The following is a 24,551-nucleotide window of genomic DNA, read 5'->3' as shown; positions in this document are numbered from 1 at the left end:
GAGATCGTTCAGGCCACGCCGTCGGTCCATCTCGACCAATACATTTTCCAGGAAATGTCTGTTCAAGGCAGGAACGAACCTCCAGACTCCAATGTGGCGGTGCACCGTCTTGTTGAAAGATAACATCTGGGTGGTATTCTAGCAATTGAGGAACAGCAAACAATTGCAACATGTAGAGATACACTCCAGATGTTACGGTGTCCTCACAGAAAAAGAATGGTTCGATTATTCTGTCATGCAGCAGCGCGCACCAAACGTTCACCTTCGGGTTGCCCATGGTCGACTTCCTCACCTCATGAGGGGGCTCTTTACCCCAGATACGCACGATGTTTGAAACTGCCTCTGCACTGTTTTTTGTGACCTGCTCTCGTGAAACCACAGGACACACTCAGCCTTTTTCTGATTTGTGTACATTTCCGGTTTGCTGGACACTGACACTGCTACACTACTGCAACGGTACAGAAATCTGAAACAAAAAAAACTTGAATAGTTTCCGAACATTTTGGTACTATTTTTTCATGTCTATGTTGCATATAGCGGATACAGTTAATTTTTGTTTTCATACAAAGACTTCTCGGACACCCGGTTACATTTTCCGTAACGTGTCGTGATTGAAACAGTTCTACGGTTTTAAAAATAATGCATTTATTAATACGAATGTGTACAATCAAAATGAACTTAGCTATACGATTTGTATATGGAAAATATTAAAAGTTTTCGTCCCATACTTGCTTAAACGGTGAATAGCACAGAACGCACTGATTATATCTGAGTCCATGTATTTGCGATGCATAATAGTTTACATCAAGAAAGAGTAATTTGCAGCATCCGGGCAGTTCCACAACAACTATTCTCATAAACAGATTTCTCGAAACCGTCCATTGTAGGTTTCCTTTCTTAAAATCTCCCGAGTCTCGTGGACAATCATTACTGCGAAGCCGTAACCTGCTATAAAGGGGGAAAAATGAAGAAATTAATTTTCAGTGTGAATGAAACACTCGGAACTTAAATTATATTTTATTTATTTTTTTAGTTCCAGTAAGTATACCAAGATTTACCTTAAGTATGGATGCGTCAAAACGAATGTAGATTTTATGAAGTAACTTTTTAGAAGTAACAGAGATAACTCATTCTGAAACGTAACTCAGTTAATGTTATCGTTACTCTTCTTGAAATGTAACTATTACAGTTAATCTTTTTGAAGTGTTACTGTTTCAGATATTCTTTTGAAATCTGTTAGTTAATCTTTTCTAACTTAACTCTGTAATTTATCGTTACTATTTTCCAAATGTAGCTTAGGTACAGGTATTAATTTTCAAATGTAACACTGTTACAGTTGCTATTTTTGAAATGTAACTCAGTTATAGTTACTCTTTTTTAAATTAACTTACTAATTTTTTAAATGTAACTCAGTTACAGTTACTCGTTTTGAAATGTACCTCTGTTACAGTTAACTTTTTGAAATGTAACTCAGTTAACTCTTTTTGAAATGTAACTCACTTAACTCTTTTTGAAATGTAACTCGGTTAGTTACTCTTTTTGAAATGTAACTCAGTTACTCTTTTTGAAATGTAACTCAGTTAACTCTTTTTGAAATGTAACTCACTTAGTTACTCTTTTTTAAATGTAACTCAGTTACTCTTTTTAAAATGTAACTCAGAGTTACTCTTTTTAAAATGTAACTCAGTTAGAGTTACTCTTTTTGAAATGTAACTCAGTTACAGTTACTCTTTTTGAAATGCAACTCAGTTACAGTTACTCTTTTTGAAATGTAACTCAGTTGCAGTTACTCTTTTTGAAATGTAACTCAGTTAACTCTTTTTGAAATGTAACTCAGTTAACTCTTTTTGAAATGTAACTCAGTTAACTCTTTTTGAAATGTAACTCACTTAACTCTTTTTTAAATGTAACTCGGTTAGTTACTCTTTTTGATTTGTAACTCAGTTAAAGTTACTCTTTTTGAAATGTAACTCAGCTACAGTTACTCTTTTTGAAATGTAACTCAGTTACAGTTACTCTTTTTGAAATGTAACTCAGTTACAGTTACTCTTTTTGAAATGTAACTCAGTTACAGTTACTCTTTTTGAAATGTAACTCAGTTACAGTTACTCTTTTTGAAATGTAACTCAGTTACAGTTACTCTTTTTGAAATGTAACTCAGTTACAGTTACTCTTTTTGAAATGTAACTCAGTTACAGTTACTCTTTTTGAAATGTAACTCAGTTACAGTTACTCTTTTTGAAATGTAACTCAGTTACAGTTACTCTTTTTGAAATGTAACTCAGTTACAGTTACTCTTTTTGAAATGTAACTCAGAGTTAATCTTTTGAAATGTAACTGTCATAATTACTCTTTTTGGAAAGTAACTCGGTCATAGTTACTCTTTTTTGAAAGTAACTCAATTTCAATTACTCTTATTGAAATGTAACTCAGTTACAGTTACTCTCTTTCTAATGTAACTTTATTATCGTTATAACTATTGTATACTACGTCGCAATTGTTTAGAAATGGATAATTAAGAGCTTTTATGTGATCCATTTCCTGTGATGCATACACACAAAACAACAAGTACGCTTGAATTACCCACTGAAAATAACACTTAGACCGAACCGTAAGTTGCTGTGAAGTTTCACAGCCGATTGTGCCGTTCGATTTGCTTTTGTTTACTCTTAGATAGCCCCTGTGTCAGAAACCACGAGATTAGGCGCCTGCCTACCACAAAGCAAGTGGGTGGCGGTTGTCCTCTCCGTGCGTACGAAATGAACAAGAATATCGCTTCTACCGAGAGCGAAACTGCGAAACTCACCGATGAAGGCTGCTCCCGTGAAGACGAATCCAGCCAGCTGCCTGCTCAGTCCGTGGTAGGGGTAGAGTATGACGCTGGAGAGGCCCAGGGAGAGCCCGAGTGTCAGGAGGTCGGCCAGCGCGGCGAAGTACCACGGGTCCACGAGGATCGGGTTGCCCTGCAACGACCAGGGAAAGGGCTTGTAAAAGGCAATACGCCAGACGAATAAACAACCTGGCGTCAGAAAATATGCATTATGGTAGCTGGTTAGTTGCAGTAGGAAGCACTATTTATTCCAGAAGGAACCACAGATTATACAGGGTGTACATAAAAGAATATAGCAGTTTCACCTTTTTTTTTTTATTTCTCGTAACGACGGGGTATGAGAACAAATGTTGCATTGGATGAAAGAAGAACTGTGAAATATTTCTTTTTAACATATCTGCGAACTTGTACTTTCCCTCGCTGCAGCGCCACTGTCGAGAAATGGCGACTTCCCAGCAGAAAGCATTGTACTTATCTACCGTGGCCGCCACGGTCTCCCGACCGCACCCCGTGTGATTTCTTCCTTTCGGGATTTGTGAAACACCATGTTTACCACCACTACCGACCGATGTGCCTGAATTGAGAAACTGGATTGTTTCAGCCATTCAATCTATCTCATCAGACGAATGTGGCAGGTAATGGACTTCCGACTGATGTATGCCGTGTCCCCAAGGGATCGCACACTGAGCACTTGTAATGTAAGTTCTAAAAACTTGGACAGTTCTTCTTTCATACCCGTTGCTACGAGCAATGAAAATTTGTTGAAACTGCTATACTTTTATGTCACTCTGTACGTAGAAACTATAGTAGCCTGTGCTATGAAACGAAATCGCCCAACACTACACACCACATTACCGTTTGGAATACTAAATATGGGCTTAGTGGTAATGTCATCAAGTGGTTCCAGGTTCGATACTCCGTGGAAGGACATTGCCCAGTGCTTCGGGTCTTAGTTTAAATCGTAGGTTCAAGCTCGGTGAGACTTTCTGTGCATAAAGTGGAAAAACAAAAATTCAAACTATAGCTCCAATCTCAATTGACCTATCTGAACATAAACTGGACTTCACACAAATTAAGTGGTGATCACTGAATCACACTATAAACCTTAGGACTTTATGTTAGAATTTCAATTTGTCTTTCTCTTATCTCCGGATTTGTGTCCCGTAGGGATACATTTTAGCAGTTCATATCATATACTTTGAACTAGAGAGCATTCCCTGACATTCGCTACGAGAGACTGAGGCAAGCGGCCCGGTGTCAACGATTGTCTTTCACGGTGAACGGGTCCGCGACAGTCGCACGCTAGTCTGTTTTTTTTTTAGCTTTCCCTGCCTTCGCTCTCTTTCCCTTTCTGTCGACGTTGCGACTGACGCCAGTATAATCCTCCCTCGGAAGTTGTGTTGTGTCGTGTCCGTGTGTTGAAGATTGTGGCTTAATATGGCACCACAAAAGTTTACATTACAACAAAGGATTTATCTTGTCGAGTGTTACTTCGGAAAGAGGAATTGTGGAGAAGTGCGACGACGTTTTGCAACGAAATTTCCTGGTGTTCCCGTTCCACATAGGACCACTATATTAAAGCTCGAAAGAAAAATGGGGAATCTAAAAAATAAAGTATACAAAGACAATCCGCACACCATCCGTGAGTTAAATGAGAGTATTGGACGAGAATTACAGTAGACGAACTTGCACGTGTAAATGTCAATTTCCTTCGGAGATGCCAGGAATGTGTTGCAGCAGATGGACATCATTTTCAACACCTTCTGTAGTCAAAGTTAGTACACAATATGAAAACTGTAATTTTAATAGCCGACTCTAGCGACTGTCCGTTCACCGGAAAAGACAAGCGCTGATGCCGGCCCGCTTGCCGCCGAGTCTCGTAGCGAATGTCAGAGAATGCTCTGTAGATGCATAAAGTAAGTTAAAATTCTAACTTTATCAGTTTCCTATCTCTGAATTAAGTACAATTAACAGTAGCACTGGGCTACGCAGATCTATTATTATAAAAAGACCAGAAAGGTTGTCTCACCTTGAGAACAGCAAGGATAAGCAGGATGTCCATCCCACAGGCGAGGGCCGGACTCCTCAGAGCGCTGACTTCACCATAGTCGGCAACTGCAAGGAGAGCAACAATGGACTAACATAACAACCATAGGCGTGCACACGGGGGGGGGGGGGCAAGGGGTGGCAGTTGCCCCCCTAATCACGGACGTTCGCTTTTTTTCCCCACGAAGGGACAAACAAGGTATTTTTCCATGGGCCATATTACCCCGATAACAGTGTTGCCCTTTCAAAAAAAAACACCACTTGAATTTGAAATTATCGCAAAGTAATTAATGTAAATTACTATGACTGAAATCAAGTTGTACGTGTAAAATAGGTTGACATTTGTTTTCGAAGGGGTAGATGTGGCCATCCTTGCCCCTCCCCCTTCCAGACGTTCCATGCTCCTATATTATTATACTTTCACTTAGAAATTTAGTGTAGAGGAATCTTATTGGTGTTATTAAACGATATTATACTCGAAGTATTTTCAAGCCGATGAAAGTTCGAAGCAACTACGGGGGAAGGGGGTTCAGTGGCGCAAGAACAAGGGACAGGGGGGGCATTGCCTTTTCCCAACCTTGGACGGAAATCAATTCTAGGGAGGGCAAACATTGAAGTAAAAGAATGCAGTAGTAGCAGGACAAAAGAATACTGAAGATGGAATTTGTTTTCACGTTTTTCTTGCACTATTTCTTCCAGACGGCCAGGAGCACCCGCAGGGGCGCACAGAGCGGCAATTGTCCCCTCGACTTCAAATTTTATACAAATAAAAATTAATTTCGTAAAATATTCTTACTCGCTTCGCTCGCAATATCTGCTTTCCTTGCAGTCTTGTCAAGTTCAGAGCAGTAGTAGCTAGGGGGCTGCGAGAGTTGTTCCTCTACGCCGAACGAGCTGAATGAGAAAAATTGTAAACTAAACGACAATGCCAAAGCATCCCATGAAAGTTTTTGCGGGCTATTAAATCAATACGGTTTTCAATTTATATAAATTTGGATCGAAAAATGTTCTTGCTCGATTCGCTCACAATTTGTTTCTTTTCTGTAATGCATTGTGAATTACCAGAGGGACAAGTAAGGACAACTAAGTACTTCAGAAAGTTCCTGCTATAACAATTTGGTTTGGAGGAAAAGGAGTGCGCACATTTCGAAGACAATTTATATCATTTTTGCATTTGGTTTGTTAGGGGACGGATGAATTGATTATGTAATGTATTTAAATAATATGTTATATACAGAACATACATACAGTATACACATATACGCATCAATGCAATAAAACTAAAAGAGTGAGATGAAATGAGATTTTTCTTTCCCGACTGAACTTTCATCAAGGCTTTTGCCCCCCCCCCCCAATCAGAGGGTCTGCGCACGCCTATTATAACAACAATGAGACTTTGACAGGTATCACGTAAGCTAGATACGGTACTCATTCCCCTGTTGTTATCCGCACTGATCTTTCGAATCGGCATGAGTTTTCATGCTGTGATTGGAAAATCTGTTCATTTTGTTATCCATTTCGAAAATATTAGCATTTTAACCCTAGCTTATCCGTGCCGTACGAGAAACGTACTTAGTGAGTCACTGCTTCCCTTGTTGATTATATATGTGCAGTTTATTAATTATAATAATTACGATTCACTATAACTCGCAAAGAGATTATAGTTTTTCACTAGTGCCTTTTTCCTTTAGCAATTGTTTGTTACTTATAATAATTACAAAAAATATCGTCATTACCAGTCATTTGTACACTGTTACTGGCATCAGTGTCTCGAACCACACGCATTCAAAGATGGCGGCTGATAGGCACACCAAGTGCATTTGCTTCATATTTACATTATATTTTTATTTTTATGAACAAAAGTAATACAGAAATATTGGGAACATCATAGTGAGCAATGTAATTTGTTTTTAGTTTTTAGAAATCACAGTTGAACGATAGGAAAAAATGAGGTGGTGGGTCTGACAGGCCTCACCCCTCGGGTAAGTTAGGGTTAGGAAGGACCTTCCATATATCCTATGCATGTGTATGTATAGTGCTAATGTGGTAATGTCGTTGCCTTGTAATCAAGGCGTCCCGGATTTAATACCCAGTCCAGTTACATAATGGTTCGGATTCCACTTTAAACTGTAGGCCCAGTCCTGTTTAGCCTATGCGTTCATAGACTTAAACTTTGACAAATCTTCTCTTGATCTTGCGCACTTAAGAGTTTGACTACCCACGGTAACAGCTGCTGCCTTATACTAAAGGGCTCTGGCACTGAATATCTATCAACATTTTAAAATCAATGTCAAACTTACTTTTCTCCAACATCCTGCGCCCCTCCGGAGAAACCGAACTGAGAAGAAGAGAATTCTTTCGTCCACAGCGATCAATGTTCTCAGCCTCTTCATGCTGGATGTTATACATGTAAACATTGAACATCTGCAACAAGAAGTACAGGGAACAATATATACGGCCCATTCCATTTTCACGGATGGGCCACACTGACTACATTTATGATATTAAAGTAACTATTCTACTGATAGTTGAACAACATTTTTCTTAGTTTCTGTACAATGAAATATTAAACTTAACACTTTTAATTAAACATAACTGCCTTTAAGATACTTTCCCAGATTTATAGCTAGAGGGAAACAATTTTCTGTCACGGGTAGCACAGACGAAAAGCTGCCTCTTTACTTAATAAGAAATTTATTTTAGTTTCTGGGAATTGTCAAATGATGAAAAATAAATTACACTGGTCTACAAATATGAACTTTTTATCTTTCACTCACAAGAACAAAATTATTTTTCATGCTGAATGCGAATATATTTTTAGATTTTTTCCATCAGGCAGGGTTTTTGTGCGTATAAAGTTTTATGAAATCTGTACTTAACGTGCATCTATATAATAAAGAAATATGCCATTCTGGCTTACCTAAAACGTTGAAGATAATGATTTGCCGGTATATTTTCCCTTTGGAATATCTCTCTTCATGGTCAGTAGTCAGCTAGCATAGGGGGACTCCATTTGCCTTGGGACCCTCTTTCCATTGTATAAATCTGCTGGTGGAAATCCTCGCCATGCTCATCGCTGACAGCCCCAAGATTTTCTGGGAAGAATTCTAGTTGGGAGTGTAAGAAGTGAATTTTTAAGGACATGTTGCATCCCATAGCTTTGTATGAATTCACAAGATCAGTCACCACTTCCCGATAGTTATACATTTTCGAATGACTGCCAGGCTGCTTTTTTCAGTGGATTTCGCAGTTCCTCAAAATCTTCGTCAGCCATTAGTAATCTTATTTGTGTGTCTATAAAAATACTTCTTTAACATTACTGACGTTGGGAAATATAGATTTCAAGTAGCCCACATAAATGCAGCAGAGATTTTATTCATTGCTGTCACAAAATTTTTCAAGACTCCCAATTTGATATGCAATGGAGGTAAATACACTTTCTCAGGATTCACTAAGGGAGTGTTGGACACATTTTTCTGCTCAGGAATGAGAGATTCACGTCAGCGCTTCAATTTTATAATGTAGTGAGATTTCTTATCCCTGCTGTCCTATTCGCACAAGAAACCGCAACATTTAGTGTATCCAAGTTGGAAATGAAGCAGTAAAGCAATCACCTTAAGTCTCCAATGATATTCCAGTTATATTTGCTGTAGTCAAGTTTTTCCAACAGCAATTTCATATTTTCGTGTGTCTCTTTCGTACCAGCTGCATGCGCTACAGGTACTGATGGTAATTCATTGTCATTATGCAGCAGCACAGCCTTCAAACTAACTTTGAAAGAATCTATGAAGAAACTAGTTGAAGAACACCTAATATATCTTGAAAAGAAACACTATATATAAGTTAAATACAGGTTAAAGCATCCCATGGCAGTCCATAAGGAACACTACAATTCAATTTTAAAAAGTAACTGTCACAGGAAAACTGTGCCTGATGGAAAAATTCTAATTACATATTTGAATTCAGGACAAAAGAGTACACAAGACTTGCCATTTAGTTCTCTTGTGAAAAAAATCATGTTGACCAGTGTTATTTAAGACAGAGATTAGGTAATTGATCTTTGCTTATTCTAGTTGTGACAGTTAAAGGAGAAGTTAATTGTTTTGTTGGTAGGACACAATAGAAGACAACAGTAAATCAAAAAATTAAAATAAACGAACAACATGTAAAATACCTTCTATCTTCTAATTATGTATAATATTTGAATTTTTATGGAAATGACAATTTTAGATTGTTCATTCACAAGATAGGATAAAGTTACAGCATTGCATTTATTTTTAAAAACTGAGATTAAGGGCACTTTCACATGGAATGCGCCAGGTATGTATAGTTTGTGGTAGGTTGTCATTGGTTTGGTTACTAGCATACATTTGTTTATTTAGAACTTTTCACCGACACTGTTATTGTTTGTACTTCCATTCTTACGTACCCCTAATTTAGATTTTGATGAACAAAAGGATACGGACTGCAATCGTAGTTCAAGCTGAAAAGACTAAATGCATGCTAGAAATGGATTCTCATTCCACATCACTTACCAAGCCTACGACGCCAAACATCAGAGAGAGAATTCGAATCCAAAAGCCTGCGTTACGAGTTGCCTCCTGAATGATTGATTTGGTGGGGATCTGAAACAAGTAAAAATATAATGCATTCCGCTAATCAGGAACACGGAATTATAACATGGTGAAAATAACTCATTACAATCAGTTTGGCTGGAGTTGTTTAGAAATCGTTACTGTAAGTAAAGCATACTTAGCCCAGCCACTATTTCTGTAAATTCTTATCGTCGAAAATTCTCTGTTCGAGCTCCTGCCAGTATATCATCATACTATCTTCTTAATTTCCACCTACTTTATATTTATCTTCTTCGTCGCGATTCAAGTAAGGAAACAGAAAAGTCACACAAAATAACTAAAATGTAACAATAAATCAATTATAGCGCATTTTGCTGTTACATATATTCGGCAAATTTGCAATTAACTCAATTAATTTGAAACAATTTGGTGTTATTTTCATCCAAGGTGCAAGAGAGATGTTGAAAATTTGTACTGAAATAATTTGGAACTGATCTAGAAAATAAGTCTTATTTAGAAGCTTGGAGTACACAAAAGGAAGCTAATAATACAAAACATAAGGACAACGATGTTTCCACTTCATCCTAAAATATAAAAATAAATTAAAACAATTTGAACTTCCAATGCATAGCCGTATGGAAAGAATAATATGCCAGTATTAACATTTTTGCAATGAATTTATATATTTAGACGTACAGAATGAAATGTCATTGCTAAACGTACACAATGCAGACACCTTTCATTCACATCAAATGTTATTAGACATTCAAAACGTACATCTCTCTCCCTACAGAATAAGTGCAATTTATTTTCTGCTCAGTTGAAAGTCTTCTTGCACTTGACAAGTTCGTAAAGACATAAAATTTTCACTAGTGTCGATATATTTTGCATAAAATGTAATCATTGAATACAATCATTGCTAAATCTTAATCTTTTCTGTGAATTTGTGTACCCATTCACAGGGTAATATGCAAGTAAATTCATACTATATAACTACATGTTGCAAAAGTATTATTTCATATTTATTAATATATTTTCCGACAAGTACAACACATACGTCACTGAGATTGCCTTAGTTCTCACTTTTATACTTACGGCATACATAAAGAGACTCATTTTAAGACAATAGGGTGATTTTCCTAATGAAAACACAACTTATGTTTTTCTCAGCTGTCACTGAAGCAATGGGTAGGTATATTTACATCGTAGGGGATTTTCTTCCCTGAATTGTAATCATGTTTGCACAAATGTAGTATCGAAAGCCATTGTCACGTAATCTTGAATAATCAGACATTTCCCCAAAAGCCTAGCTGTAATTTTCCATTTGTAGAAATTTAGGGCTCAATAATGTAAATATTCGTTTACAATTATCTTGCATTTGATCCGATTTGGCTTTTTTGTACAAAAGTGCGTTCCCCTTGTACAATTTGTACACGACCAATGTAGTAGAGTGGGATGCATAAGTAGTAGCAAGCAAATTGTTCATTGTCATGTTTATACCTTTCGTTTAACCCAATGAGAGGATCAAGAATTAAAACAAAGCGCTAAACAAACTGTTGACAATCTCTGCTCCAGCATGAGTAAAAAATCCACTGCTTAAGAACAAGCAGAATGAAAGAAAAACATTAATGAAAATAGTCATGGACAATTTGCCGAGCAATACTTGTGCATCCAACTGTACATGGAATTGGCTACACTAATATTAAAAAAAAATACTTCAATTCAATATTCTAGTGCCTTTTCAAAATAAAATACACTACTTTTATATACATCACACGGCTGTATTTAATATTATCTTGTCGACTTTTTATGTCAAAACTTACATCTTTGTTCCATAATGAACAGTTGAATTCAGCTACTGTGTCTACAGAGTAATCTATCGGAATTATAAGAATTTGTAGCTGAAAGGATAAGAATGTCGATTGGATAGGTCTGTAAATGCGCTGCCCGAAATCTCGATATTATGTCTTGTGTGAGCCTCGAGATTCTGGCATGTCAAAGATGACCTGCCTAACATACACACGTGAGTATATAATTGCGGAAAGTACTTTTCTGTACAGAAAATAAACATGTGACATAAGCATGCGCCCCAAACAGAGCATAATATGAAGTTTCCAAACATCTTGCAGATCGGTCTGTCTGAGAGAATGCCGTGCAAGGTAGAATGTACAGAAAGAAGAAGATATATTTGAATATTATTCCAGCGGTCATTGGTTTGCGTGAAATGCCTCAAGTGGGAATTTGGGCATACGACGAGAAATATTTATCAAAACGCGCAATATACCAAAAATGAGACTCGGTAAAGTGTGGAATGAATAATATATTTAGACATGAATACAGTGATCTTCGACTATTATTATTTAAATACCTGGCATGATTTATTGATGGCTACTAATAATGATTTCTTTATCGTAAGCTATTTTGTGAAACACTGAAGTTATCCGTATTTTCACTGTTGAATATGTTAGTATATGAAAACCTTGTGGATATAACTTGATCAGGCTTGTTCAAGGTTTTAGTAACAATGAAAAAAATCATTATTATTATTGCATTTATATGATGGAATACTCAGTTTCTCATGATCATTAGTATTGCAATCATTTGTAATTTGTTTATATTTATTAATGTGAAATAATTAATAAATGGGTGAAACGAACCATTTTTGTAAACTCATGGATAACTCAGCAAATTGGTGTAATTTATTTTTTGAGCTGTCAGGTTTAGAATAGGAAATTAAAAGCCACTGTTGATACTTTCATTTAATTTGAGTTCCAACAATGTAATCTTTACTAGAGTCGTTTTCACGTTCAGAAGACACAACGGCGCTTATGGAGAAGCCGCACAGTGTTGCCAATACAGCGCTAGCTCATGTCGCCGGGAAATGATGACCTTCCTTCACAATGAAGGTGTTACATATTTTGTATATGTAATTATTAACATTAATATTATACTGTGAATTTTACAGTTACCCTTTTTACTATGATCCATTGCGATCACTACACACGCGAGTGTAATGCACGAATATGACACCAGAAATCACTTAAAAAAGTAAAAATCACTGAGCGCTCACACAACTGAAAACACTTTTTCGAGAGAGGAAAAAAGTCTAAACAGACCAAAGCAGATCTCTCGCTCAAGTAAGGGGAACCTAGCACATGGGTTAAATTCAAGTTGCAACCCAAACAAACAAATGAGTTATGGCCCACGTGAACTGATAAGACGTGAATGACTCAAGCAAGGCATGTCATATTTCTATCTTGAAGCCCCATATTTTGTCACGTGTTGGAAAGCCTTTCAAAGTTAATATGGTGTCTATGAATTTATGTGTACGTTGGAAACTGAAAGGTGATCTTCATTTCAGTATTAATGTCGACAGTAATGTAAACAAAAACAACGTGTATTTGCGACAGCACTAATGTTGCTCACAACAGCAGCATTGGAAATAATTGTCAATTATTAAATTTAAGTAATTTCAATTCTATTATAACAAACTGCATGAAGTTCATATTTTTACTGAATGGAAATAAAATAACTCGAAAACTTGGTGGTGATTAGCCGGAATGCTGCGGTGAGCCAGACAACGTCTCCTTACTTCGCGCGCGGTTCGGGTTAAAAAGAAACTCCAAATGCAAGGAAGTAATATTTCTGGGAACCTTTGAGTGGTTATAAAAAATAATTTCATTATTTTCTCCAACTTTGTCGCTGGAAGTTTTTACTTGGAATTACAGAACAAAAAATGGCCAGCGACGACATTTTCTACTGCACGAATATAAAAAATCTCCACATACTATATTTGAATATTTTTTAATGCAAATTTGCTTTAAAGTATTGATAAATTCTGAGTACCACAGTCACCTATGACAATTATAAAACAGTGTCAATGTTTGCGTTTTTAATTTATCTAAAATTATGTAAGCAAGTTACCAGTTTTTTGTGTTCACCATCGTATTCTCTACAAAATTTCCTGCAAAACTGCAGGTACCGATTTTACTTAAGCTAAATTTGTAAATCCAGAAATTTCACAACAGCGCGCTCGTATTTCCCATAAGAAAAGCATTGCCCATAAGAGCCCATTGTGTCTTCTGAACGTGAAAACGACTTTAGACAATATTTAGTAGCAGTAAGAAAACATTAAATATATACCTCTTTGAAAGGGAGTTTGCATTTCCCTGACAAGCTGATAAAAACAATGAAAAACTAAAAGCAACACTTTAATATCAATTCTCATGTGAGATAAAGATACTGGTCATTTGGCTTTGCTTCACCTTCTTTAGTTTCAGTGTGTTTCCTGTGGTGCTGTGTTCTAATGATAATACACATCTGTTATCGTTATAGAGATAGGACCGGATATTTCGTTTTTTAAACCAATACAATAATAATGAAACTATTTAAAGTTCTCTGAAGAATCAGCTAGACCTTAATAACATTATTATTATTATTATTCACCATATAGTTGTAAAGAGCACATTCATTTTTCTCATATTAGGCAACGTTTCACAACCTGTGTAATGCATATGCAAGTTTTTTTGTTTCAAGCCCATTGGGTCTGAAGATGCACACGAGATATTTGTGAGACGTTACCTGTTATAAAATAATCTTATTATGTAGTGAATAATAATGTATTCCCCAAGCACAAGGCGTTTGAGATTTTAAGTACACTTTATGAACAGATAGGCCAATCGGGACTGGACCTACAGTTTATGGAATCCGAACCACTAAGTGACGCTGTTACCACTATACCATCTGAGAGGTCCCGGCACAAGGTGTAAGAATAAACTATGATACAGTATGAAGCGTTTATTTTCAAGTTGAATTATCCATATTGTATTATTATGTACTACATAAACCCTACTGCAAGTTACTGTCGTAAAAAATGTTCATTTACTCTATTAATTTAAGTATAAACCATCGTGGTAGTGAAATGAATGCCAAACTGTTGGAATCACCGCAAAGAATTTAGAGTGCTTGTAGCTTTCAACGCTTCTTTGGAATCTCGGCCTTGACTTCGGAGTTGTGCATGGCCGTGCGGCATCTCCTCTGCTCCTTCTTCCCGGCGGACTTGGCACTGTCGTCCGACTCCGCGGTGTCCTCGTTGTCCGACAGGCACTGCGTCTCTTCCGTCGCCTTCTGGGGCCCCGCGTTTCCACCGTCCAGCACGTCGAGGGCGCTGGCGTCGCTCTGGGTCTTCTTGAAGAACTCCTTCAACGTCGCCTCCACCGGGTTGGCCTCCTTCGTTTCTCCTTCCACCAGGCGCTTGGCCACGAACATCTTCTTCCTGTTCGTCAGGTCGACCTTGGACTCTCGAGGTGCCAGGCCGTGGACGTAGTTGTAGACGATCGTCCACAGAACGATACCGGGAGCTGAAAAGGAATAACAGCGTAAAAAATACGTTTCGAGCTAACTAACTCTCTAGCCGTCTTAAACCCGAAGGTTTATGGCTGCAGAAACACAAACCTTCCGTCTGTCCCTCTCCTGGGGAAGATCGATCCAATCTTTTCCATCCTTACCGATTTCCTTTAGGTCCATCTCCACGTTATCCCTCCATCTTCGTAATGGCCTTCCTACAGGTCTCTTGTAAACTCTTCTTTCCTCTCCCATTCGGACCACATGGCCTGCCCACATACGTCTCTTTGAATTAATTATTCTAATAATACCAGGACGTACGTTTCGAGCAGGGTGCGACATCCTGGAGTGACAGAGTGGAGAATATCGTAGCTAGATTTGCACACATTCACAATCTAGGCATTTGTGCAGGTAGTGTGATCAGCACCACGCTCCCTTCGTCTTTATCTCCGAGGTTGCCTCCATGAATCCTTTATTGGAGACTGGTAAAAAAAAAACATTCAATACTGACCACGCCCCCCAAGTTAGTCGCCCTTGAACCCAGAGAGGTAGCAAATCGACTTCAAATAACTCTGATACAAACAAGCAGTGATGAATTTAGAGGGTGACCCGGGGGGGGGGAATCCCCCCGGAAATTAAGAATACCCCCGCCTGAAAATTTAAGTAACCTCGCAGAGCATTTGAAACAATCCATGTATGTCCTCTTTGGTTTTCCTTCACTCACTTCCTTTTAACGTAAAATGTGCTTATTGTGTTGTTTTTTCGCAGTAATAAGCACTCATTCAGTCCTCTTTATAATTAAAAGTCAAAATAACGAACGAATTTAAAAATTGAATTATCATTCGTTTTCATAACTGCTAAATTAAGAAATGTGGTGGATCAGGATACGCTTCAAGCTTGTGTATATAGTTGTGTCCCCAAAGCAACCTCACTTTACTTCCAAGAAAGTTCCGAAAGATCAGTTTTCCCTCTAACAACAACATGTCAAGTCCACGTGGAGTCCAATAAATCGTCCCCTCGAACCTTTCCCACCAATAGCGTGCAAGTCCACGTGGAGTAAATGAGATGATGCCAATTCAGTTTCTTTTGATATTTCTGATGGTGAGGTTGCGATCGCGTTGTCCTTGCAAGGTTGTGTTATTGTGGTGTGCTATTTTTTTAATACAATATAAAGACCATGGGAGTATAACATCGCAGTGAATGAATGGATGTCTAAACACTGCAGGCAAAAGAGACAACATTGCTTTTCTGAAAAACAGGTGGTGGCTCGAAACCAGATACGTGACTGGTCGGCTTCCTCTGTGTCAAAGGTACCGAACTGGCGATGCTTAGAAGACCAGCAGATCACAGATATGTTGTAGAAGGCCTGGACTAGTTTGCTGCAATATTGATAATATAATTTGATGTCTGTGATATCAACCCCTGGAAGCATAGGCGGAGTTCTGGAGGAACCAGGGGGGGGGGGGGCTGGACTCCCCCAACTTAAAAATAGACTAAAAAAATAACACATGATTAAGTTCAGTTACTACAATTTTGTTATGAAGCCATACAGCAAATCTTGACGTTTGGCATGATGTCACGTGCGGTAATTGCGCCGCAATAGCGGGTCTTAGACGATTTGATTGATGTGTACAGTTTGAAGAAAGAAAAACGTAAAATGACTGTGTTGAGTCAACAGTTACTGCTGAGGCATCAAAAGAACTTTTCAATTTAATTTTTCTAAAATTTCTGAAGCTTACTATTGTACCGTAACTTTTTAAAATTAATACGAGTATTGTATAAATAAAAATTTAATGAAATGCAAAATGCAATAATCGTAGTTTTGCTTTTTAAAAGTGACAACCAATATACTAATTAATATTTGTTTACTTAAGCGAGGAAATTTAACATTTTCAAATCTAAAAGGCCTAACATTAAGTGTTTTTAAGTTGTAGTTTTTTTTAATTTCCAGGGGTAGGCCTCCGAACCCCTTATAAACTATGGGATATTCAATAACCCTCAGGTACATCATATGCTTCTCCCAGAGTCTGCCCCCCCCCCCCCAAAGCAAAAGCTCAAACTCCGCCCATGCCTGGAAGTTTGATCTCCCCACCTCGGAGGAGAGTGACTGGATACAACACAAACAAGAAAGATGTGTGAAAGGAAGTGGTTACCTAGAACCGAGATGCAGAAGAGGCCGTGCAGAAGCAGGTCGGGGAAGATCTGTCTGGCGACGATGCACTTCACCCAGCAGAAGGCGATGGTCACAGCCAGGCACACGGCGCGAAGGAAGTTCAGCAGCAGCCACGGCTTCACAAGATTAGGGACGTCCTGAAAGAGAGACCAAGGCTGTTCAGTATGCGCCTAATAAACAGAGCAAACATCATATGACATTATTGTGTCGGAAAGAATAAGTCTTTGAACACTTACTTTTCAAAAGTAACAAGTTATAAATTTAGAAACGTAACTCACTTATAGTTTCCGTTACTTCTAAGAAACTGTCAATTACTTTTACAGTTACTTTTTTTCTAGAGAGAATGTAGCCCTGTCTAGTCCGCTACACGTTTCGACACAAGATGTGATGCAGGTTGGTGTAAAGAAATTATGTTCAACCAAGTATACGCTCAGCAGTATTCAAGTTCGGAATATTCAACAATGCCTGTCTGCTGCTTTCAAAGTCTATTTGATTGGCTATCACGCACCACGTGATCATGCACCACACCGTACACCACTCCAAAACGTAGTGCAAAGAGTGAAAACACCAAATCAACGAAGCACACGAGTCGGTGATGCACTTTATAACCAACCAGATGCGTGAGTGTAAACAGTCAAGAAGTGCAGAAAACTAGACGGGGCTAATAATTGGTTATGATTCATAATATGCATGGACTTAAGTAGAGTGTTCGTGTTAAGCACGTGAGTCGAAGGTCACGACCCAGAATTAATTAAATGGTGCAAATAACCTTAAGTGCTGACGCAACCATAATAACTTTAAAAAACAAGACATTGGACATATCAAGTAATCATAATGTTAACCCAAAGTTCGGACTTTTACCAAGCAAGGAAATCAGCGGTCAATTTGATCAAGCGATGACAATTATGACACAGGATTGATAATGCTATGCAACATGCCAGCAGATAACTTACCACAAGTGTAGCACCCAAAATCATGCAGTCGGCCAGCAGATATATAGGGTGAAGCTGGAAGCGCAGAAGATTGTCCATCACTCTCACTGAAAGAACGTAGGACAATTGTACTTCATGTTTTTTCTTTATCGGTTCTGAGATTAAACTAATTCTATATTAATAAAAAGTATAATTTACTGTTTAAAAATATAATGTTCGGTGCCATGAGGACCGTCACTCACAAACTCTCTCGGGAGAAAAACATAGTTCTTTGTAATGTGAAAGGGGCATTCTACGGAAAGTGGTTCTACTCCATTTAAATAACAAAATTAATTAATCTGAAGAAAAAAATATTATTTTTCAATTGCATTAAGGTAGGTCTAAATGTTTGTGAATGCATATAATTTGCATATTTCACCAACAAAGATTATAATCATCTGTAGCCTATATGATTCACAGACAATTGAAGTCAAACTTTCCTACATTTTTAAAGCCTTACGCACGTAACACATTTTTGTTAATGCTCTTCACGCATTCAGGCTATGTCTTCGTACACAAGTTTCTTTTCATTTCTTAGCAGACACCACAAAGCACTTCATAATTCTATGAATACTTTAATCCAATCTCATGTCTAGAACATTATAGTTTCTGTGTGTAATGTCCCACACGTAACGCTGGAATGCTACGAATGGCTTTCCATGTCTGCATTGACTAAAAAATAAATCGACCTGATTCGAAGCAATGTCACAATTTAAAATATCATATCCATTAAACAATATCGACTTAGGTTTTAATTCTTTACTTTAATTCTATACGAAACTGAATATTCTTATAAATTAAGGAATATCTACTTTTGTACATACATAGTGAAAAGGTTTCCATGTATCTGTTTGGCACAAGAGACACAGATTTCAATCCAGGCATCAAGTCAGTTTGTAGGTTTATCATCTGGAAGACAGAACAAGAAATTTGCTTCTAAAAGATATACAAATATTACTAACATACACATGTTTTACACGTTGGGTTTTGGTATCTCAATGGACTCATAACCACTTCTGTTACTTAGTAGAAAATGTTACTGTACACACTGCAAAGTTGATTTGATGTACTGGTAATTATTTTTTTAAATCCTTATATAGAAAGTTCTATCATACTGTACATTGTTGCTTTAGATTCGGCTATTGTACAATAATTATAACAAGCTGCATAATCAGCAAGCAAATAGTGAGACTGTACATAAAACATGACTAATTAAAACATTGTGATATACATTTCAATTAAATTTTGCCAATACATAATCATTCGCCTTTAGTGCGAATGTATTGTATAAAGGAACTACACATCATTTGTCTAGTTCTTTTGTTTGTAAATATTTTCATGTTTCTAGGTTTGGCGTTTGGCCAGTAAACGTATCAAAATGTAAAAAAAGGTTTAACGCGCCCTTTACCCCTCTAAGATGCTTACATCATAAGTGGAAAATACCAGGAAACTTTAGGTTTCTGCGTCCAGAGGTTTGGGATGTTCGTTGATGAGTCAATGAGTGAGGACAAACACTTTTACACATTAAGATTAACGTTATACCTTTTTGATTCGTTTATAAGTATAATTTGGTATCGTTGGTCACATTTCTGTATACCATCCACATTCTACCCACTAACACACTTGCCAATTGAGATGGACCTAAAATAAATCTGTCAGAATGGAAAAGATTGGATCAATCTTGCCCAGGAGAGGGACAGATGGAAGACTTGTATTGCTGCAGCCACAAACCTTCGGTTTTAAGAAGGCTAGAGAGTTAGTTATTTAGTTTAACACACTTACCAAGCTGCCCACTCCAATAACCAGGACGCCAAGTCGAATGCCCTTTGGAGGTGAGAATCCTTCGTTCTCATCCTTGTGGATACACGACAACTGCATTAAACAGAAGAGAAAACAAGTGTTCAAACACTGCCCTGTCTGGACATTGCAAAACCAAATCACTTTATTTTGAAGTTCAGAAGTCTGCGTGTGAACTGCACTATCGGTTACATTTTAGAAGAGATATTTTCAGGATTGGACTAAACTAAAATTTTTAAATACCAAGAAAAGTGGACTGTCAGATGTCTTGCAATTGGTTCATGTACAGGGAGACGATGATGACACCTCACACGTGAAACTATTGTAAAATGTGTTGTTGCCTACTAAACAGAAAGTTAGGAAATTCTTGGTCACACTGCTGCTTGTAACCATCTTGTAATTGATAGGACCTTATGATAGGAATTTAAAACTCTCAATGTTATGGCATTAACGCCAGAATATTCTTATGTGGATACAAGACTCATATTTATCTGTCATTTCTAATTGCAAGAAATATAGGTATAATTGATCAAAAAACAGAAATATACACTTGCAATATTACATACCGTATATATTATTATTACTTGGTTTGAGAATCCTAATGGTCAGATGTGAAAAATACCATGTTGCAATGATGTTAAGGTTAAATATGTGTTCTGGACAATTTGTTCAAATTCTAATTCAGTGAATATTGATAATGTAGGGTTTCTCAGTTATGAATAGCTATTGTTATACTGATAACATTTCTTAGTTTCTCATATGAGAATAACATAAAGGTTCTGGTTCCAGACATGGAAAATTTTAACTTCTTTCTGGAAAATCTACAAATTTCATGGAATTTAATGATAATCTAAGTGTCTGCCAGAGTTCTCGATCTGACGACGTGGTGCGAAACGTATCAATTTATATTGGCTACAAAAAGTTAAATCATTCATAACTCAACAGTCAGATGATTTAATTACTTCTGATTAATTTTAAAAAAATGATTTTGAAATCCAACAAATTTCATGGAAACCAACTTAGGATATCATCTAGTTAAACACTCTACATCTTCCAACATTATCCCCAAAACTGATTTTAAAATATCTGCAAAAATAACCAGCGTTCTGTGTTATAGTGAGGATATTCATGAAGTATTTTATGTGCAGACTGTCTCAAACAACCGGATTATTGTCATTTTTTTCATAATGCCTTTGTAATGTTTACCCTTGCACTTTTAAGATTATCTAAGATGTATTATCACAGAACCTGCACATTTAAAAATTAGTAAAATATTACTATATCAGGATCAAAAGTGTGCTTTCCAAACCCAACTCTCTGGGCATTCTCATAATTTCATTCGGATTAATATTTTTCTTCAGATTATAGTATGGCACATGCATTTGTAAAATATACCGTATATACAAGCAAAGTTCGGAAACAGTTCCAGGCGTTTAAACTATGAGTTTTTTTAGGCAACTTGAGATAAATGGGGAATAGTATGGTAGTAATGATAACGGAAGGATACAAACAATGTTCTTGAAATAACTCGGTGATTAAATGATGATTATTACTTTTGACTATTTGATTTCCATCAAATGTGATTTAATTTTTTGGTAACAGTAGTATAAGCCGGAGACACATAAAACTCGGTTGTTTTCAAATAAAAATCATTGCTACTTACCTCATACGCATAGCGGAAGATTTTTCAAGCTGGCCATAACTTTTTTCCATGAAAAACACGTTACTTTTAACATTATAATCATTTATTGGTCCTTGCTAATTCGGCGGGCAAATCTTGACTCACGTTGTCTATCGTCAGCTGATATGCAGTATCGTCAGCTGATGTGCAGTGTTTCCAAACTTATGAACCGATAAATGCCGCACAAACTATTCACAAAAGGTTTTTAAGCGAAAATTGAGGCTAGACTCTACTTTACGTCCTTATCTGCATGGTGATTGCTTCTTTGCGTTCGCGGTGCGCGATCGTGGTGCGGCACCCGGCATCTCTTCGGGTAAGTACCTTTTTCTTTTTACACTTTCTGTTCACGATAGCCCCACTATCCATTCACGGGGTCGAGGTATGCCTACGAGGTTAGGTTAGGCCTGTTAGGTTAGGTTCCATTAGCACTCATTTCACTCCTAAATATGTGCTTCATCATCTAAAAATACCTCAGTATGTTCAATTGCGCATATCCGGACAACATCGGTTTTTCTCGATTTACTCCTTCAGGAAATTTTTGCTCGCTTTGGGATTTACGTTGTTGAATTCCTTATAAAATAAGCTTTCCAACAATATATGACACGTATTCCTTAGGAAAAGGACGTAAACTAGAATCTTACCTTTTATTGAAAAAAAAAACCGCTCACACGTCATCTTGTCAAACTTCCGCGTGGTTGCTACACTGCGAGGGGGTTACATAACCAAACGCAAGGAAAATTTGATTCACGTAGTCGACGGTAATGGCGGCACGAGCTATCGCACAACGGAGATTCATGATTGACGAAAAATACCTTATTTACAGGCAAAATACGTAGCACGATTATAAAAAAAAATATCTCCAGTTTCAGAAAGCCCTCAAGAACACAATTCCGTAAGTACTTTCTCGTCTTTTCTCCTGTAAATTTTAAGAAATCCGTCTCCGACTTATACTACTGTTACCAATTTTTTATTCAGTTTTGACGGAATAGTTTTAACGGTGACTTTGAAAATATTTAAAACTTGTGACGTTGAATGTCACCTACACAATAATGATTCATGAGCTATACCAAGACGTTCAGAAAAAGGTAAAAATCTGTTTTCTTACCCTTTTCATCACGTTCTCCATTGCCTCCATTCCGTTTCGACGATAATATCGTGTCAGGGAGCACATGAAATCTTACAAATGTAATGTCATATCACATTAATCGAGCGATTTGGATTGATCATAGTTTAATTCCATTCCACACCTCTGCAGCAGATCGTCGTTGTCAGCTTGTTTAGCGTAACCTTGGTAACAGCAGAATCAAAGTAATTTAAAGAAAGACTGTGCATTACACCAAGATTATTAAACATGTGCAATCTGCAACACGTGATTGTTGCAAAATAGGATGGATAATATGGGCGTGTCCGAAAGGTGCAAGACCGTACTTGAAGCGAGCATCATCCGAGTATGGTCTTGAAATCGTGGACTGGAAGTGAAAGTCTTTCGAATTGCACTTCGACTGCAGCGCCAAATACGATCAGTAGATAAAACTGAGGACTAGTTGTTTTCCCCGCGTTTTAAACACTCGTTTTTCACCATAGAGATCGCATAGCATTTCCAAATGTTCTTACACATACATTTCCACACATTAGAAGAACTTCAACCAACAACTTGCTGGCCTAAACCTGTGTTGCTGGCTTTTTACCTCCGTGATTTCAAACAAATGAACAACGAATACAGAAATCTAGTGACCAAGTCTGCAACGATCCGTACTCCGAGCTGTGGTCTCGATTGCTTACGTACTTGGCGCTTTCGAACCGCACTAGGTGACGTCACTTCCGTGAAGACCATCTTCAAGTCTGTACTTCGTACCTTTCGGACACAGCCTATGATGCTTAAGAACTCCGTAGGTTTTTGAGGGTCATCCAGGGCCTTAGTTTCCGAGGACCCGGGTTAAACACTTGCATCAGTCAAGATGCTGACAAAAGAATGTGAGGCCATAGTTTTATTTAAGGATAACCTTTAACGGGTCTAAAATCTTTTGATTTCTGCTTGAATTCTGCATTCAAATAAACAAAATTCCAGAATTGGCCATAATGGTGAAATCTTTGACAGGTTTTCAACTTATTTTTTATTTGTAAAGAGTAATTCACGAATTTTCTTTCCTTTCCAATTAGTTCTGTTATATTCCGTCCTTTTTCTGCCTCATGTGTTAATCACGACGATAAGGATGGATGAGGAAGCGATAGAATGGATGAAAGAAGTTTGCCAAAGCTCACTGAAAGCTCTGATTGGCTAGTCTGTACGGGAAATAGAGTTTGTGTTTCTATTTGGTTATTTTATGTAGTTTTTCTACCTCTTGAGTTAATTGCAACGATGTGGATGAAAAACTGATGAAAGGATGGAAGAAACACAAAACTTAACCAGGGTTCGAACCTCGGACCTCTGGCTTCGTAGCGCGTTACGTGGGGATCTACAGTTTAAAATGAGATTTGAACTGCTGTGCAATTTTATTCCACCGTGGATCTAATTCGGGACTCCTTGATTACAGGATGGCAACACTATTAGGGGAGAGTCGTCCAAAACGGGGACGGCGCGTCAAATGGGGTATCTCTCACTGATTAACGCTGCTAGCTGGGACCCAACACGCTACCACCCGGCCGTCTATATGGCGGTTTGAATCGAACCCTGGACGCGGCAGCCCGACGTTCTTTTTTTTCTAAGAAGTCTTTGTGAAAATAATAATCGATTTTGCCTCTATACTGTGTCGGGTCTTATCAAGCTTCCTTTGAACATTCAATTGTGGTAAGTTTAGCGCCACATTTGAACCTGGTGGTGAAAATGTGAACTATTTTTTTCGTCAGCATTCGCTTCACCATAGTCTCATACCAAGTTTCAGCGCAATCCGTTGCTTCAAACGGGCTTCAGAGGGCTCTGGGTGCGCAACTTTAATTGTGGCCATCCGATACTTTTCCTTTGACATTTGGATTCGACCACTCGACTTGGGCGCTTCTTCCGCAGTCGAGCATAGAGCCAGCAGCATTTGTAACTGTTGACACAATAAGCATTTAACACGACAAACATATGCAAAAAAAAAAAGAACAATTCTTGTAGAATCCTTGTTGACGAAATATTTATTTTCGATATGTACAA

General features: G+C 37.7%; 2 protein-coding genes across 2 annotated transcripts; both read right to left on the bottom strand.

Annotated features, from left to right (window-relative positions):
* Positions 1-636: 636 nt before the first annotated feature.
* LOC145978224 (uncharacterized) lies at positions 637-10,843 on the bottom strand. The gene is made up of 6 exons (XM_083110690.1): positions 10,546-10,843; positions 9,412-9,501; positions 7,177-7,300; positions 4,860-4,945; positions 2,807-2,963; positions 637-948 (listed from the first exon to the last, which is right to left on the bottom strand). The coding sequence occupies exons 1-6, from the start codon at positions 10,564-10,566 to the stop codon at positions 854-856; spliced, it is 573 nt and encodes a 190-aa protein (XP_082966816.1). The 5' UTR covers positions 10,567-10,843; the 3' UTR covers positions 637-853.
* A 3,389-nt stretch (positions 10,844-14,232) lies between these two features.
* On the bottom strand, positions 14,233-22,692 carry LOC145978066 (uncharacterized). The gene is made up of 6 exons (XM_083110482.1): positions 22,521-22,692; positions 19,720-19,809; positions 18,762-18,846; positions 17,920-18,005; positions 16,947-17,103; positions 14,233-14,810 (listed from the first exon to the last, which is right to left on the bottom strand). The coding sequence occupies exons 1-6, from the start codon at positions 22,584-22,586 to the stop codon at positions 14,425-14,427; spliced, it is 870 nt and encodes a 289-aa protein (XP_082966608.1). The 5' UTR covers positions 22,587-22,692; the 3' UTR covers positions 14,233-14,424.
* Positions 22,693-24,551: the final 1,859 nt, after the last annotated feature.

Source organism: Lepisma saccharinum, chromosome 24 (assembly GCF_977018435.1).
Source record: "Lepisma saccharinum chromosome 24, izLepSacc3.1, whole genome shotgun sequence".
Taxonomy (NCBI): domain Eukaryota; kingdom Metazoa; phylum Arthropoda; class Insecta; order Zygentoma; family Lepismatidae; genus Lepisma; species Lepisma saccharinum.
This window is presented reverse-complemented; position numbering and strand designations above follow the sequence as displayed.

What these genes read in the sequence shown, in the direction of transcription:
- LOC145978066 (XM_083110482.1), bottom strand. Translation starts at nt 22,586, where the DNA reads ATGTGCTCCCTGACACGATATTATCGTCGAAACGGAATGGAGGCAATG. An exon ending in TGGAGAACGTGATGAAAAGG is followed by an intron (nt 19,810 to 22,520) that starts GTAAGAAAACAG and finishes TGTTTAATGCAG; the next exon opens with TTGTCGTGTATCCACAAGGA. An exon ending in CTTCTGCATCTCGGTTCTAG is followed by an intron (nt 14,811 to 16,946) that starts GTAACCACTTCC and finishes ATTCCTTTTCAG; the next exon opens with CTCCCGGTATCGTTCTGTGG.
- LOC145978224 (XM_083110690.1), bottom strand. Translation starts at nt 10,566, where the DNA reads ATGAGTCTCTTTATGTATGCC. An exon ending in TGAGTCTCTTTATGTATGCC is followed by an intron (nt 9,502 to 10,545) that starts GTAAGTATAAAA and finishes TACTTGTTTCAG; the next exon opens with ATCCCCACCAAATCAATCAT. An exon ending in GCGCAGGATGTTGGAGAAAA is followed by an intron (nt 4,946 to 7,176) that starts GTAAGTTTGACA and finishes CTCTCCTTGCAG; the next exon opens with TTGCCGACTATGGTGAAGTC.